Below are 13,157 nucleotides of genomic sequence, written 5' to 3'. Positions count from 1 at the left end.
TAACTGTGTTGTGAGGATGTTTTTGATCCAGCTACAGTGGTAGATTTCTTTCTCTCTAGGGTAAATATCTTACTTTATTTTTTCTGTCAGGTTGACACATAATAGATGCCGTCAATACATGTAACATTAGGAGTTGAAATCTGACAGATAAACTGGCTCAAAGAGCCCCAGCCTTCCGATTTTACACTTCAGAATCTGTTTACATGTCTAACAGACTAAAACCCCAAGTTTGAAATGTGTCACATAAAAAAAAGAAAAACTGTTTTCTAACTGGATTTCGATGTCAAGTGGTGTCACTTGAGTTAAGACTGAAGGCTACAAGTTAAAAAAATGAAAGAAAAATCAGACGCTGTGAAGGTATATAGAAATAAGCCTACCAAATCTCGGGGGCCTGATGAGCATATGTGGTTGAGTTTAGAAGCTGAAAACATGAGAAAATACCAGTATACCACAGGGCTGCAGTCATCCAGTTGATTTAAGAGTAATGAATGATTTTTATTCAACGGTTCTATGTAACCCTCCATATACTGTATCTCTGAGCTTTTGGTGTTCAGATTATTTAACCAGGTGAAACTATTGAGAACTAGTCGACCTGGACAAGAGGACATAGTAAAAGCAAACCAGACAAACAAAACATAATTCCCTTTCCATTCTTTAAACAATTTAACAGCTCAGCAAATATATATAGAATGTTATCATAGCCATATTAGCAGCATCCTCCTGATCATTATGTTGAAAAGTTTCTAACTAAAAATCTTTGAAATATAAATACAGTAGGAGGTATGGACACAAATTTTAGCAGTGGTATGCCCTCATACAACACAATGATCCAGATATTATCACAAAACCAGAAGCAAAATCTTGAATTGGAACAAGTCTAATCAGAGATCCTGTAGTCATGCTGGTTGTCAGCAGAATAGTTTTAAGTTCACTAGTAATAGTGAAGTAATATTTTATTAATTTGCCTTCTGAAAACTAGTTTCGATAAGACTTTTTTTTTTCACTTGGGAGTACAGGAAACACATTTGAAAAGAAAATATCTGAAATTAAACAAAGGAGCAGCAAACAAAGAGAATTAATAATCATCATTTATAGTTCATGGTCATTTTTCCTCATACTCAATCCAAGTACAGGTCTCTGGAAAGCAGATATGACAGACAGAATGACAGAACAAACACAGAACAGTTGAAATGGAGACTTATTTGAGCTATTCTCTGCAGGATTTTGGGGTTGCCCAGGCACACATCGCCCACTGTTTAGCATTACTTAGACAAAAAAAAAACAGACACACATGTTTATTTATTCTAATCTTTATCATCACTCATATTCCTGTTCATTTTTATTAATCTAAATTAGGATGGAGAAAAAAGGCAGTGATTCCTTTGAAAGAGATCCACACTAGATTCCACTGTCAGTGTCGTGTGGGTTTTTTTGGGAATGGATAGGCTATTACTGGTCCAGAATGATCTATCTCAGGTTGGCATTTGTATAAAAACTATATAGGAACACATGTAAAAACAAGGATATTTCAAATTATTATTCAACTGAGAGAAAAAGATGTCCTCATAAAATATTCTATGTCTAGCAACACCTATTAACACATATGTTTTTTAAATTTCTTATTTTATTCCAAAATGGTTGAGGAGCAGTTATATTTTGCATTATCTTTACAACAGGCTATAAAACACCACTTTGTCACAGTCCAGAAAGCACAAATAGATGTGGTTGTACTGTTTATAAACATAAGTACTGTAATAAGATAATTTTGCGTGCATGGCTCCCAGGTGATAATCATTTCCCAGATCCTCAGGAATCCAGCAGAAATGTCCTCCCTTTAATATCACAATACAGCATGGAAAATGAAGGCCTCCACTTTCTAACAGAACAGTTCCTTTAAATAAGTGTATTTAAAGAGAAATGCCCATCTGTCCCAATCTTTACACTGCAACAGCTCAGTGACATGAAAAAGTCTTTAAAAGACTTTTCAGAGAGTCCTTTGGCCTGAAAATCCAATTTTTTCCTTTACTCTCCCTTCTATAGTCAATGTTTAGCATATTTATGGTATGTATTAATTTATGTAGTGTGCCATTTTCTCGAGAATACAGAGTTTGTAATGCTGAATCTCCATCTGCAATGTGCATCTGTACTCTTCTGTTCCTAGAAACATGAAGAAAGGGAGGCAATATTCTGGCCCAAGAACAAGTCACATGTGGATTATCATTGTTGGTCGACACATAAGATATTAGGTAGTCCATTTTCCTATAAGTCTTTTTCTGGACAGTATTTCCTGTTTGTTTGAAGTTCTTAAGAGTAAAGAAATGTATATTTTTATCTTCAGTTTATTTTGTAGAGCACTGTCTTGTTAGAAAAAAAAATACTAACTATTGTTCATCTTCGGTATTATCCTGTACACATGTTTATGTCCTTATCAATCTTTTGGACAGACGCTGGTCTAGAAAAGACCAGATGTTCCTCAGTCACACGTAGTACTCTTTGTCCTTGTTCTTTTTATTCTTGCTGGAGGTTTTCGGGTTGTTGATGGGTTTCTCTTTGACTACTGTGCCATTGGATTGTGCTGAGTTGCTGATGTAATTGCGGCTCTCATCCACATGATACGATCCTTCGTCTCTGTTACGGTACTTGTACATGGCATAAAGTAGAATGAGGATACACAATGCGGCTGCTGCTACGATGCCAACAACCATCCCCGTTGTGCTGCTGGACTCGCCGAAGACCTCAGATGTGCCAGGGTAACCTTTTGGTCCGGATCCTGTGGGACTGGCTGCAGGTAAAACAAATACATATAGTTACCAAATATGCTTTAAGCTGTAAGCTTAAAAAATTCTATTATTGCTAACATATGTTAGGGCAGTACACAACTGTAAATTACTTATTTAAAATAATTGCATCCAGCACATTGATTATGACTATATAATACAGCAGAGATAATGCTTGAGATGCAATAGTACATTACATTGCAAAATGTTCACTATCCTTTACCATCATGAAAGTTATCAGAAAAAAACCCCAAGTTTTGATATATTATATGGAAATTACATGAGACACAAGTAATAGGCTACAATGAGCTGCAGGATAAAGGAAACAGTTTTCAACATTTTTACAAATAATGATGACATGCATTTTTATTTAGTTCTCAGGCCTGAACAAAATGTACACTCATCTTTTGCTACAATTACAACTCCCAAGATATTTGGGGTGTCTGCACCAGCTTTGCACATCTAGAGTGTTATTTTTTTTTGTCCATTTAGTCATTTTTACCACCTCGCCGGACCAATCCATAGTGCCAGGATGCTTTAAGTCTGCCTCTATCATTCCGGTCCGATTCTCTGTCTGAGTAGCTGGAAAGCCTTTGTAAGTTTGCTTTTTTGTTAAACTGTTAAATTTAGAATTATTTATCAGCACCAAAATGTGGAAAAATATTTTTCTTTTACCCGATTGTACTTAACTAATTCACAAATGTATCTGTGATCTCTTTTGTTTGCTTTATAATGTTATCATACAAAAAAGAAAAACTAAATTTATGCCAAATGCAATTAAGATGGCCCTGTCGACAGGTTACTTCCAAAGGTAATAGGTTGAACAAGACATGTCTACATACAAGTGATTGAGTACATATGCATGCCACACTCTTAATTTCTTAAAATTCGTAAACTCTTAAATTCTTAAAATGTTTCATTTTGAACAGGACAGAAATGAGGCTACTGTAAAGAGAGTAAAATTTACTCCATATAATACACTGAAATGTGTAGTTATGAGACAACATTTCAAAAACTGGTGTAAGGTGTGTAAGGTGCTCCTATAAGTAAGACATTGAAATTAGACAGTGAAATAAAGGCAACAGCGTTTGCTATAATGATGAGAATTACTCTCATAACTAATGCCATAGTCCATATTTTGTTTTATGTCATTATTAACCGAAGACCCACTAGAATCTCAGAAAAACAATTACTGAGCTTAGAGCATTGTTGATCCCCCTCCAAAAAAAGTCTAATAAAAAATGGCAACCCTATAAAAAGAATAAATAACTTAAATATGCCAAGATAATTAAATCACCTATATATTAATTTAGATAACTTGGATGCACAGTTAATTTAACCACAACAATGCTACCACAATATAGCTTGTAGGCAAATTGCAAAACACATAGTGAATAATACAGGTCATGTCTCCCCACACACAGACAGGCAGTAATTAACTCTTAGCCTAGGAGGAAACGATATTCTTAAAGTCACTGTTGAATGTAGATGTTGAGAGTCCAGAAGGCACCTTGTTCCTGTGAGCAAAGCTCAGCAAGCTTCCTCAAAACAACAAACTGAATTCTTAATTATTTAATTATAGCAGGAAGTTCTGCTCATGAGGACCCAAAAGGTACAATGAGGTTATGGAGAAAAAACAAATCAGGGATCTAAGAGAAAAAAAGGTTGGAAATGGATCAATAATGCATATCATTTGTAACTACTGCATTTGATGTACAAAGTTTATAGCACTTAATAAAGAAAGAGACACATATTGCAAGTCCAGCAGGTGGGAGCAGTAGGAGGTTATTTTAACTGATTACTTAGCCCAAATGCAACACGTGCTTAAGTAATCAAAGCTGTAGAAACAAATTTGTTACTATTTTAGATTTTCTTAATTACCAGAGGACTCCAGTTTTAGACCTGATAAGAATTGGTGAAAATGTATGACCAAGATCTGATTGGAGGAGTGTAGTAGGGTATTTATAACATTTTTTTGTTAAATACACAGTAGCAGATTGTTTTTTTCTTTTACTTTAACACTGCAGCAAAAATATGTGTATAACACAAATAGCTTTAGTCTTTCAGAGTATTTAGAAATTTGCACTGGATGTGATTTATACAAGTGTAAAGAGAAGACTGAAGGGCCTTTCCCTGAATACATACAGAACACCTCATTTAATCTTCAGCAAACCCCTTCAGTGCAGAAAGCTATTTTAGGAGTTGTTCTTTCTCTGCATGTTGTTTCAGAATTAAAAGACCATCTCAATTCGGGACCTAGAAACAATTTTGTGAGTTTTACCCTTGGTCTGCTTCAGTCTTTGTCGCCTTTAAATTTCGGACAGTATATCATTATCCTTTTTGGCTTTAATGAAATAAAACAGTATATTTGTTTTGTGTCTCTTATGGTCGGTGAGGTGAGTAAAACCCCATTCTACTGGGAGTACTTATTTTTTAAGCTTTAGAAACAGAATCTATTACATTAATTGCATGGTTTTTACCTAAAAAAAAACGGTATTATTTGTATTGATATGATTTTTTTTGCATGTCTCAATTTGATCTTTTTTCATTTAATCGGCTAATATTAAAAAATAACACTTCAACTCTTTTTAAATTTTAAAACAGAGCTATGTCTAGAAAAGAAATACTTTAATGACATATACTGCGCCTTTTAAAATAATGTATTATTCATCTCCTTTGATCTATTCAGATTATTTTTTGACAAGTAACATTTCTACTCTAAGATTGCAGTGTCTTCAGACCAAATCTACTTCACTACATCAAAAGAGAAAGATGTTGAAAACACATTTTGCTGGCATTTGATGTTGGTTGTAACCACTTTGTCTCATCTACTAACATCTCCTTTTCATGATTGAACAAAAATATGTTTATTCCTCTACTTATTACAAATTATTGCCAGTCACATTCCAAAGAAACATATAGTTTACAGAATAAGGATGTTAAAATATATGATTACTTTAAAAGTATAATTTTCATGAAAGAATAAGACAGTGGTTGCACTTAAGACTGACTCAGAGCAATTGATAGCTCCCTTTGTTGTTTTGTGACATATTTGTGTATCAAGAAAAAAAAAATTGAATCAACACCTTTCTCCTTGTTAGTGACGTTTTAATATTAAGCCACACATTCTTCCTCTAATTACCTTGACCAACATTCGATATCGTTTAAGCTTGCTTTTGTTCCTTTAAGAGTAGAAGTCTTCAAAAGTGCTAACTGTAAAGGGCAAAAGTCCTCTAAGCTGTCTTTAAAAAGACAAGAGGCCGCTACTCCTCATTGACATGTTTTCCACCATGTTTAGACCGATCAGCGGCCCAAGTATGCTTCTAGTGCCAGCAAACATTCAAGGACAAGCGCAGCGTTCCACCAGGGGATTGAGTGTGACTGAGCGTTGCAACAGATTAGCTTTGCCTGTGACAAGACCACTTATCCTTGCAGACAGGTGTGAAGAATGCCCTCGCCTTGTGGGCAAAAGCCACTGGTTGACTAGGCACATCCCCAGCAAGCCATCATTCAGGCATTAAATAGTGAGTTATTTTCATATTTGTTGTCTATTCTTTTAGAGTCAGAATAGTTTAAAGAGTACATAACAGATTGATGAAAAAAAGAGACCTCTGTCTGAAACTAGGAACCTTCGCTGGCTCCTCCAGTGAGGTAACTGAGGTAGAAGAGCTGAGAAGGCAGGCAGCCTCAACCTGCAATATCGGGGGCGAACCATGTGACAAAAGTCCCACAGAGTGCTGTTCTTTCTTGTGTGATCTGACACCTCCAGCGCTGGGCTTTGTTATTTCCTTCAGCCTGGATCTGTTGATTGGCTCCCCTTAGACTGCAGTCATACAAAGACTTTAAATCCTCATTCAGCTGACCAAAATTCTTTCTTTTATTATGGGAAAAAGTAAAAGAAATGTACCTGGATAAGGACTAGTCAACATTGACCATACATACGCACACACTTTATAAGAGAACCTTTAAGTTCAGTATATTGCATTTGCATTCATAAAACCTCATTAGGTCTCACTTAGTCTCAGTAGAGCATTTCACCCAGCCGCTTGATTGAATCTGCCACAGTACACTAGATCACCTGATGAACCTCATGATTCAGGCCATTTGTTAGCCATGAGCTCCAATCTCCCTTACATTGAGCTCAGGCAAAGTAATGTGTTTAACATCAGGCCTTCAAAAAAGCCACATAAGGACCTCAAGCAAATTGCATCTGCCTGTCTGTTCATTAGCACTCCATCACCTCAGAACGGAGGCACATAAACTGAGAAAGAAATAGCGCCTGAAACAAGTGTTTAAAATGATGGCTGCTCTCATACGCTCTACTCAAGCGTACCCAAGGGTAAAATTAGACATGGGGAAAATGACCTTAAAGTGGCGCCCGGCTTCTTGGCAGCATAGCAGGGGTGCGCTTTCAAAGCGATGGAGGTAAACTCATGAGGGTTAACTTTTGAAGGATTACACTTATGTTAAAACTGCCAAAATAACTTTGTCCTCTTCATCTCATCCCAGAGTGAGATTTAAATTGCACTGTTAGATTTAAGGCCATCATAAAATCCTCGCTGGTTTATTTACAAGGACAAAAGTTAACATTTCAAGCATTTCTTCACAAATCATTTGCTGGCATCAAGGATTTAACCTAAAGAGATGCATAAAAGGAAATGTAAAAGCAAAAAAAACAAAACAACATAAAAAACGGCAGCAGAATAAGAACAATAGGGCCATAAAACTGAACAACCAAAACACGTAAATGCTGAGATTGCTTTGGCTTCAAGTGTCCGACTGCCACAGGGTTTATTTGATAGCATCTTTTCTCCTAATTCTCCCAGGGTTCTTCAGCATGGGTACATACGCCTGCTAGGCAAAGATATTATGGAACATGTCATTTAAAAGCCTGTTGTGAATTTTAGTACTCTTTGCCTGACTTCTTTTTTGCCACATACACTCAAGAAAAGAAATAGGATCAGAGATTCCTCCCTGTCAAGTGGGATTTAAATAAATGGTTCTCTTCAAAGACTATTTTTCCTCATTTGTCTCCAGCGTGAGGGTTCATTTGTTTGGTAATTTGTCACAGGGTGAGCAGGTTGATAGGGGCCATGGATGAAGGAAGACACAGAGCGGCAGAGGAGGGTTATTTCAGGTGTGTGAGAGGCTTGTTTGGAGGTAATGAAACGACTAGTGCAACAAAGGAAGTACTGAATAAACTGGCTGGTTAACCTTTTATTAACTGATAATACTAGTTGTTATTTTTCAGGAGAGGAGTTGTATTTTTTTAATAAATTGATCACATTGATAACACATATAATTTGAGTTTTAACAATGCTGCCTTGCATTCATGGCCATTTTGTCAAATAACAAAAATTACATTTAATGTCTTTAGTTGGACATTTCTAAAAATACTGTGCACTACAGCATGTGGCAAAATACATAACTGTAGAGTTAATAGTACAGGGCACTTTAGTTGTGTTATTCACAAATGTTTTGGTTAATTAATTGTTTAAGTGAATTAAGTCAAATCTCTTCATTCTGTGAATTGTTACATTCCAAGTTCAATTAAGGCCATTGATGCCGGTCAGGAGCTGAACTTCTGTGTTTTGTCAAACACGCAGTGGCATCCATTACTCCGAGATAAAGGCTAAAGTTAGCCGAATCTTGAGTTACCAAGCAAACCTAATAGACGGGGAGAGAAAGTGTGCTGAACAGTGATTCCCCAACAAATGCTGTAAGGAAATGTACAGTAGCTGGGGAATCACTCCTCAGCAGCATCCCTCTGTGTGTCCATTAGGTTTGCTTGGTGAATCTACAATTACTTCTGCTGTGGATCTGTCTAGTTATTTTAGGCTCCTTCTCTGTTTATTCCTTTATCTGTTTGGCAACTCAATAGTTAACAGTCAATCTTTGGTAGCATGTTCACATCTTTGTTGCTGACATGTTTAGTGTGTTCCTTGGTCTTTTTGATGCTGTTTGTTCATCAGCAAAACAAGTCTGATACCTTCACAAATCAGCACATTTAAACTGGGTAAAACCTCACAGGTGAAATATAGGCTCAGGTTGTAAATTTTGAAAGTTATTGAGAAACATGTATTTTTTTCTTTCATCTTTGTACCTAAATCATGCAAATAATAAAAGTTGGGAATACTTTTTTACAGGCACTATAATTAAAATTGTTTTTGGGCAGTTTAATAAAATATTGATGAGGACTCATAGAAATGAACCAAGACTTGTTTGGTTTGCTTTGTGACATTTTGTTATTACTTAACGAAATTAATGGCTACCTTTTTTCACATATCAAGCCATATTCAGTCATATACCTGTTAAAATGATCACACTGGCAGGGATCAGTCTAAAGACCGGTCACTGTATCAACAGCAACAGAGCCGAAGGATTTATTAAATCCTCCTACCCCCTCTTTAATTATCTTAGTGTCCTCAAGAAATAATGCAAGCCATCATGTTCTTGAGATACGCTGGCAGAGTTCCTTGTGATAGTCTGCATGTGTGACTCTGAAGTGGCTCCGCTTATGCTGATGGTGGATGATGAGCTGTGAGCTGAGTGAGCATGAAATGGAGGGAGTATTAGTAAAAGGTCTTTGATTTAGCCTGGTAAAAGGTATGGTGCTGTTTAAACCTTTTCCCCCAGAGGGATTCCACAAAAGACGGAAAGATAAAAGGTGAGAATCAAGCTTAGTCGGCCTGAACGCCTTCGGAGTTCATTTCTTGATTGGATTCCTAAAGTGTCTGCTTGCATGTTCATGCGGTCTATATTTGTGAACTATTTAGTTTTACTGGAGTTTTTTTTTGTGATTGTGTGACGTGATAACACAAAAATAATACTTTAAAGCTGCCAGAGGATAATAGTGTTAAATTTCTTATCATTGCACAGATTTGACATTCAATGACATAAAGTGATGGCATTGAAAATTTATCTTAAGTTATAAAATATCTACTTAAATATTGAGTCTCTATTTACAGCCAACAGCATTTGGGTCTGCTTTTTATTTACTTTTTTTGAGGAGGAAAGTCTTTCCTGCCCAACTTAAGCTTATGCACAGACATGTTGTGTTAGCATCAATGTCACCATACCAGAAAAATATGTGGTAGGAAAACAAGAAAAATTGAAAATATAAATATGGTCGGGGGATAAGTACAGAGAAAGACTGACAGTAAGTGTGAAATCCTGTTTTCTCTCAGAACACATTTAATTTAAAATAGAATGTAGGAATAAGACTTGAATGGTCTTATCCTCAGTGAAAAAGTGCAGGAGAAACGACCAAAATGGCAAAATTCCTTGTAAATATCAAGAAGAATTGGTAAACTTTTATAAAAGAACAGCATACACAAGAGTAGGGGTTGGGAGTTGTAATAATACTAAATAAGCATTCTGTTTTGAAAAATTACTTTTAGCACTCAAACTACCTCTGCTAGTGGCAGTCCAGAAAACAGTGGGATATTTTCAGCAATGAAGGAAAATAACACAGAGAGTTCCCGCTGTGTATGATTGAATAACCTATTAAATGTGGGCAGTGACCTCTTAAGCCACCACAGTGCTTTGAATGTTCCATTAATCTTAAAGCTACTTTTAAAACAATAATTTACCTTGTTTCTTCTTCTCGTGGCTGGTTGCATTCCAGTTAATGCCACCAGGGCTAAAAAGAGTATTCATTTGCTGTTTGATTTATTGGTTTACTTTATGTATTGTTTCCACACCCATAAATTAAATCTATTAAAATAAATGTCAAACACATTAGTAGCTGCTAATGTCACAGTGGAATGCTCGAGGATAGAAAATGATGAGAGAGCACAGAGAGAGGAGGAAACGAGAGATGATTAACCTTAACCCGCCTTTGGGCAAATCACAGTGAAGGGCTATGGAAAATAAGAGTAAGAGGCTGAGAGATTTTTTTTGTGAATTCAGAAGAGTAAAATGAAAACTGTTATTGAGGCTATTTGGTGTGTTTGACAGGTACCTTATTACTTAATAAAAAAAAATGAATTTGTAATTATTAATAGAGCAAGGCTAAATTTCATGCTCAAGGTGGTTTTATTCTATTTGGTGCATTCAGATGGGAAATTAATTGTAAAATAAAAAAAATGCATTGAATGAATCATAATTTGAAGATCTTCTTTTAATTCATTTAATGTAGTAGTAAATTTTAGCATTTAACATATATGAGGATAGAAAAAAAGAAAAAAGGATACATCAACATCATTCAATTTCTAAAGGGAAAGAAATATATATTGAATATTTTGTTTTGACTAAGTATTGCCATGGCATTAAAATTACAAAACGTCAGCTATTATGTGATTAGGTACTTTTTTCCATCTCCTACAAGTTGCCTTACAAGGCCATTACCACCTATAAGTATGATAAATTAAACCTCTTCAAGATAGAATCACCTTGGAATACCATAGGCAAATGGCAACAACAAAGGCACCACAAGGAAAGCAGCAAGAGCCAAATACACAATGAATGTGGCAAGTTCTGAGAGGTTAACTTAATAGTAATAACAAGGGGCAGGCAATCAACAGCTATGCCTTACGAATAATCAGATACCCTGCTGGGCTAATAAGTTGGCCTACATGTTGGTTTTAGATCGATGCTTCTGCAAGGTCCGCATGGCCATATGATGTCATTTTGGGCTCCATGAGCACCTAGAACAATTTTTAACTATGCGGAAAGATTCATGCGGAAAACGTGCCAAGCGAGTAGCAGCTCCTGCTGTCGAGGGTTCGCAAATGTAAACATCTAGAGACACCCTGTGATTTAGTCCACATATATAAACTACCAACCTATTGTAAAAAAAAACTCCAGGAAACAAATAACTGTTGCCCTTCAACAGTATGAAGAGGCTTTGATACTTCCTCATGCATTGTGGTGTCATCAGCTTGCTCTTTGTGCTGTTGTTGCTTTCTAAAAGGTTGTCTTAGTTACATTAGTTTTGACATGCTTTATTACTAATTTATAGTCCACATTTGTAGTTTACATAATAAACTATAGATATAAAGAGGATTTAAAAGAAGCCCCAGGCCCATAGAAACTTAAACAGAATATATAAGGCTTTTATTTATGAAATATTAAAACAAGAACTGGTTTAGCCCTTACAGGCACATTACCCTTTGGTTGATCATTAATTGTATTATTGATTTGTTTTTTTTTCTTTTTGTAAAACGTTTTTTGGAAATCAGTAAAGAGGCAATTAGTGACAATTCTGACATATTAAAAATAAATAAGAAAGTAAATAAATACTTAGTTGATAGATAGGCATACATATAAATACATAAAAATAGAGCATTTTTGATGTATTATTTCTGTGTGTGCTTCAATAGTTTCCTGTTTTATTCTTCCTTTTTATTTTTCATCTTAACAGTTTCATGTAATTTATTTCTCCTCTCCTCCCATCTTCGTCTGCATTTCTGACATAAAGCAAAGAAGGAGGGATGGTCTTTAGGTGACAACTTTTGCAAATAAGTTTGTTAAGATGGTTGTTGAAAGATTTTTAACCATACTACCAGATCAGCCACAGTCACAATAAAGATGACTAACTGCAATGTATTTATCAGCGAGCTGAGCCATTAAGCAGTTTAGGAAAAAAAAAACTGTGCCAAATTCCTTGACATTATTTGTCATGTGGACGCTTTGACGTGTGCTTCAGTTAGCTGGGCACATGAACACAGATGTTCAGTTCTCTGCCAAACAAGTGATCCCCCAGTCCCTGACAGTCCCTGACACTCCCTGAGTAGGGAGTGCCATTTGGCAGGAGAAGAGAATCCAGTCTCCTTGCTCATTTTAAAACAACTAAATGTGGATAAAAGGTTGTCTACCTTTTGTTAAAAATTAAAAGGAAAAGTGCCTGCTACTTCACTATTCATTTAGTTCCAAGAAAAAAATTATACTTTGTTTTCCCATGGCATCTTGCATAATTATATTGACATACTGATAATATTTGCCTAACATGAGGATCATCACATCTCTTTTAAAGTGAATGATATTACACATTAACACACACTATAAGGCATTCTTTCTATTATAATCTCCAGATGTCTGACTAAAATACTATGTTCTGTGTCTGCTTCAAGTTATGATCATTATTATTAATGATGTTAACATCTTTCTGCTTACACCCATTACTGTACTTACATTTTTTATAAGCAAGCATGTATAGTCATGTGCACATGTATACTCCAATAGCCAACGTAATATTAAAATTAGGTCAGAGGAGGAAGTCCAAAAAACAGTAAATCATTTTAATAGAATAAATGGAATCCTAAAAACAAATAAGCAACTAATGGTTGAGGTTGACTGTTTTTATTGAATCAAAGACAGACATATAAACGGGTAAATGTCCCTGCTGTGTAAAGATTTCCAGTCTATGTTAAGATTATT

At 35.6% G+C, this 13,157-nt stretch overlaps 1 protein-coding gene across 20 annotated transcripts in view; it reads right to left on the bottom strand.

The window, feature by feature from the left end:
- Positions 1-285: 285 nt before the first annotated feature.
- Positions 286-13,157, bottom strand: part of nrxn1 (neurexin 1) — a 321,828-nt gene continuing 308,956 nt past the window's right edge. For 14 of the 20 annotated variants that reach the window (XM_015382020.1, XM_015382008.1, XM_015382010.1 and 11 more), the window contains one exon: positions 287-2,782. In XM_015382020.1, the coding sequence (XP_015237506.1) occupies positions 2,478-2,782 (305 nt within the window). In that variant the 3' untranslated portion in view covers positions 287-2,477. Of the gene's footprint in view, positions 2,783-13,157 lie in introns of all 20 variants that reach the window. The other 6 variants (XM_015382002.1, XM_015382006.1, XM_015382016.1 and 3 more) reach the window with 2 other exon arrangements.

Source organism: Cyprinodon variegatus, unplaced genomic scaffold (genome assembly GCF_000732505.1).
Source record: "Cyprinodon variegatus isolate N-32 unplaced genomic scaffold, C_variegatus-1.0 Scaffold246, whole genome shotgun sequence".
NCBI classification, from domain to species: domain Eukaryota; kingdom Metazoa; phylum Chordata; class Actinopteri; order Cyprinodontiformes; family Cyprinodontidae; genus Cyprinodon; species Cyprinodon variegatus.
The sequence above is the reverse complement of the archived record's forward strand: the minus strand, read 5'-3'. Positions and strand labels throughout refer to the sequence as shown.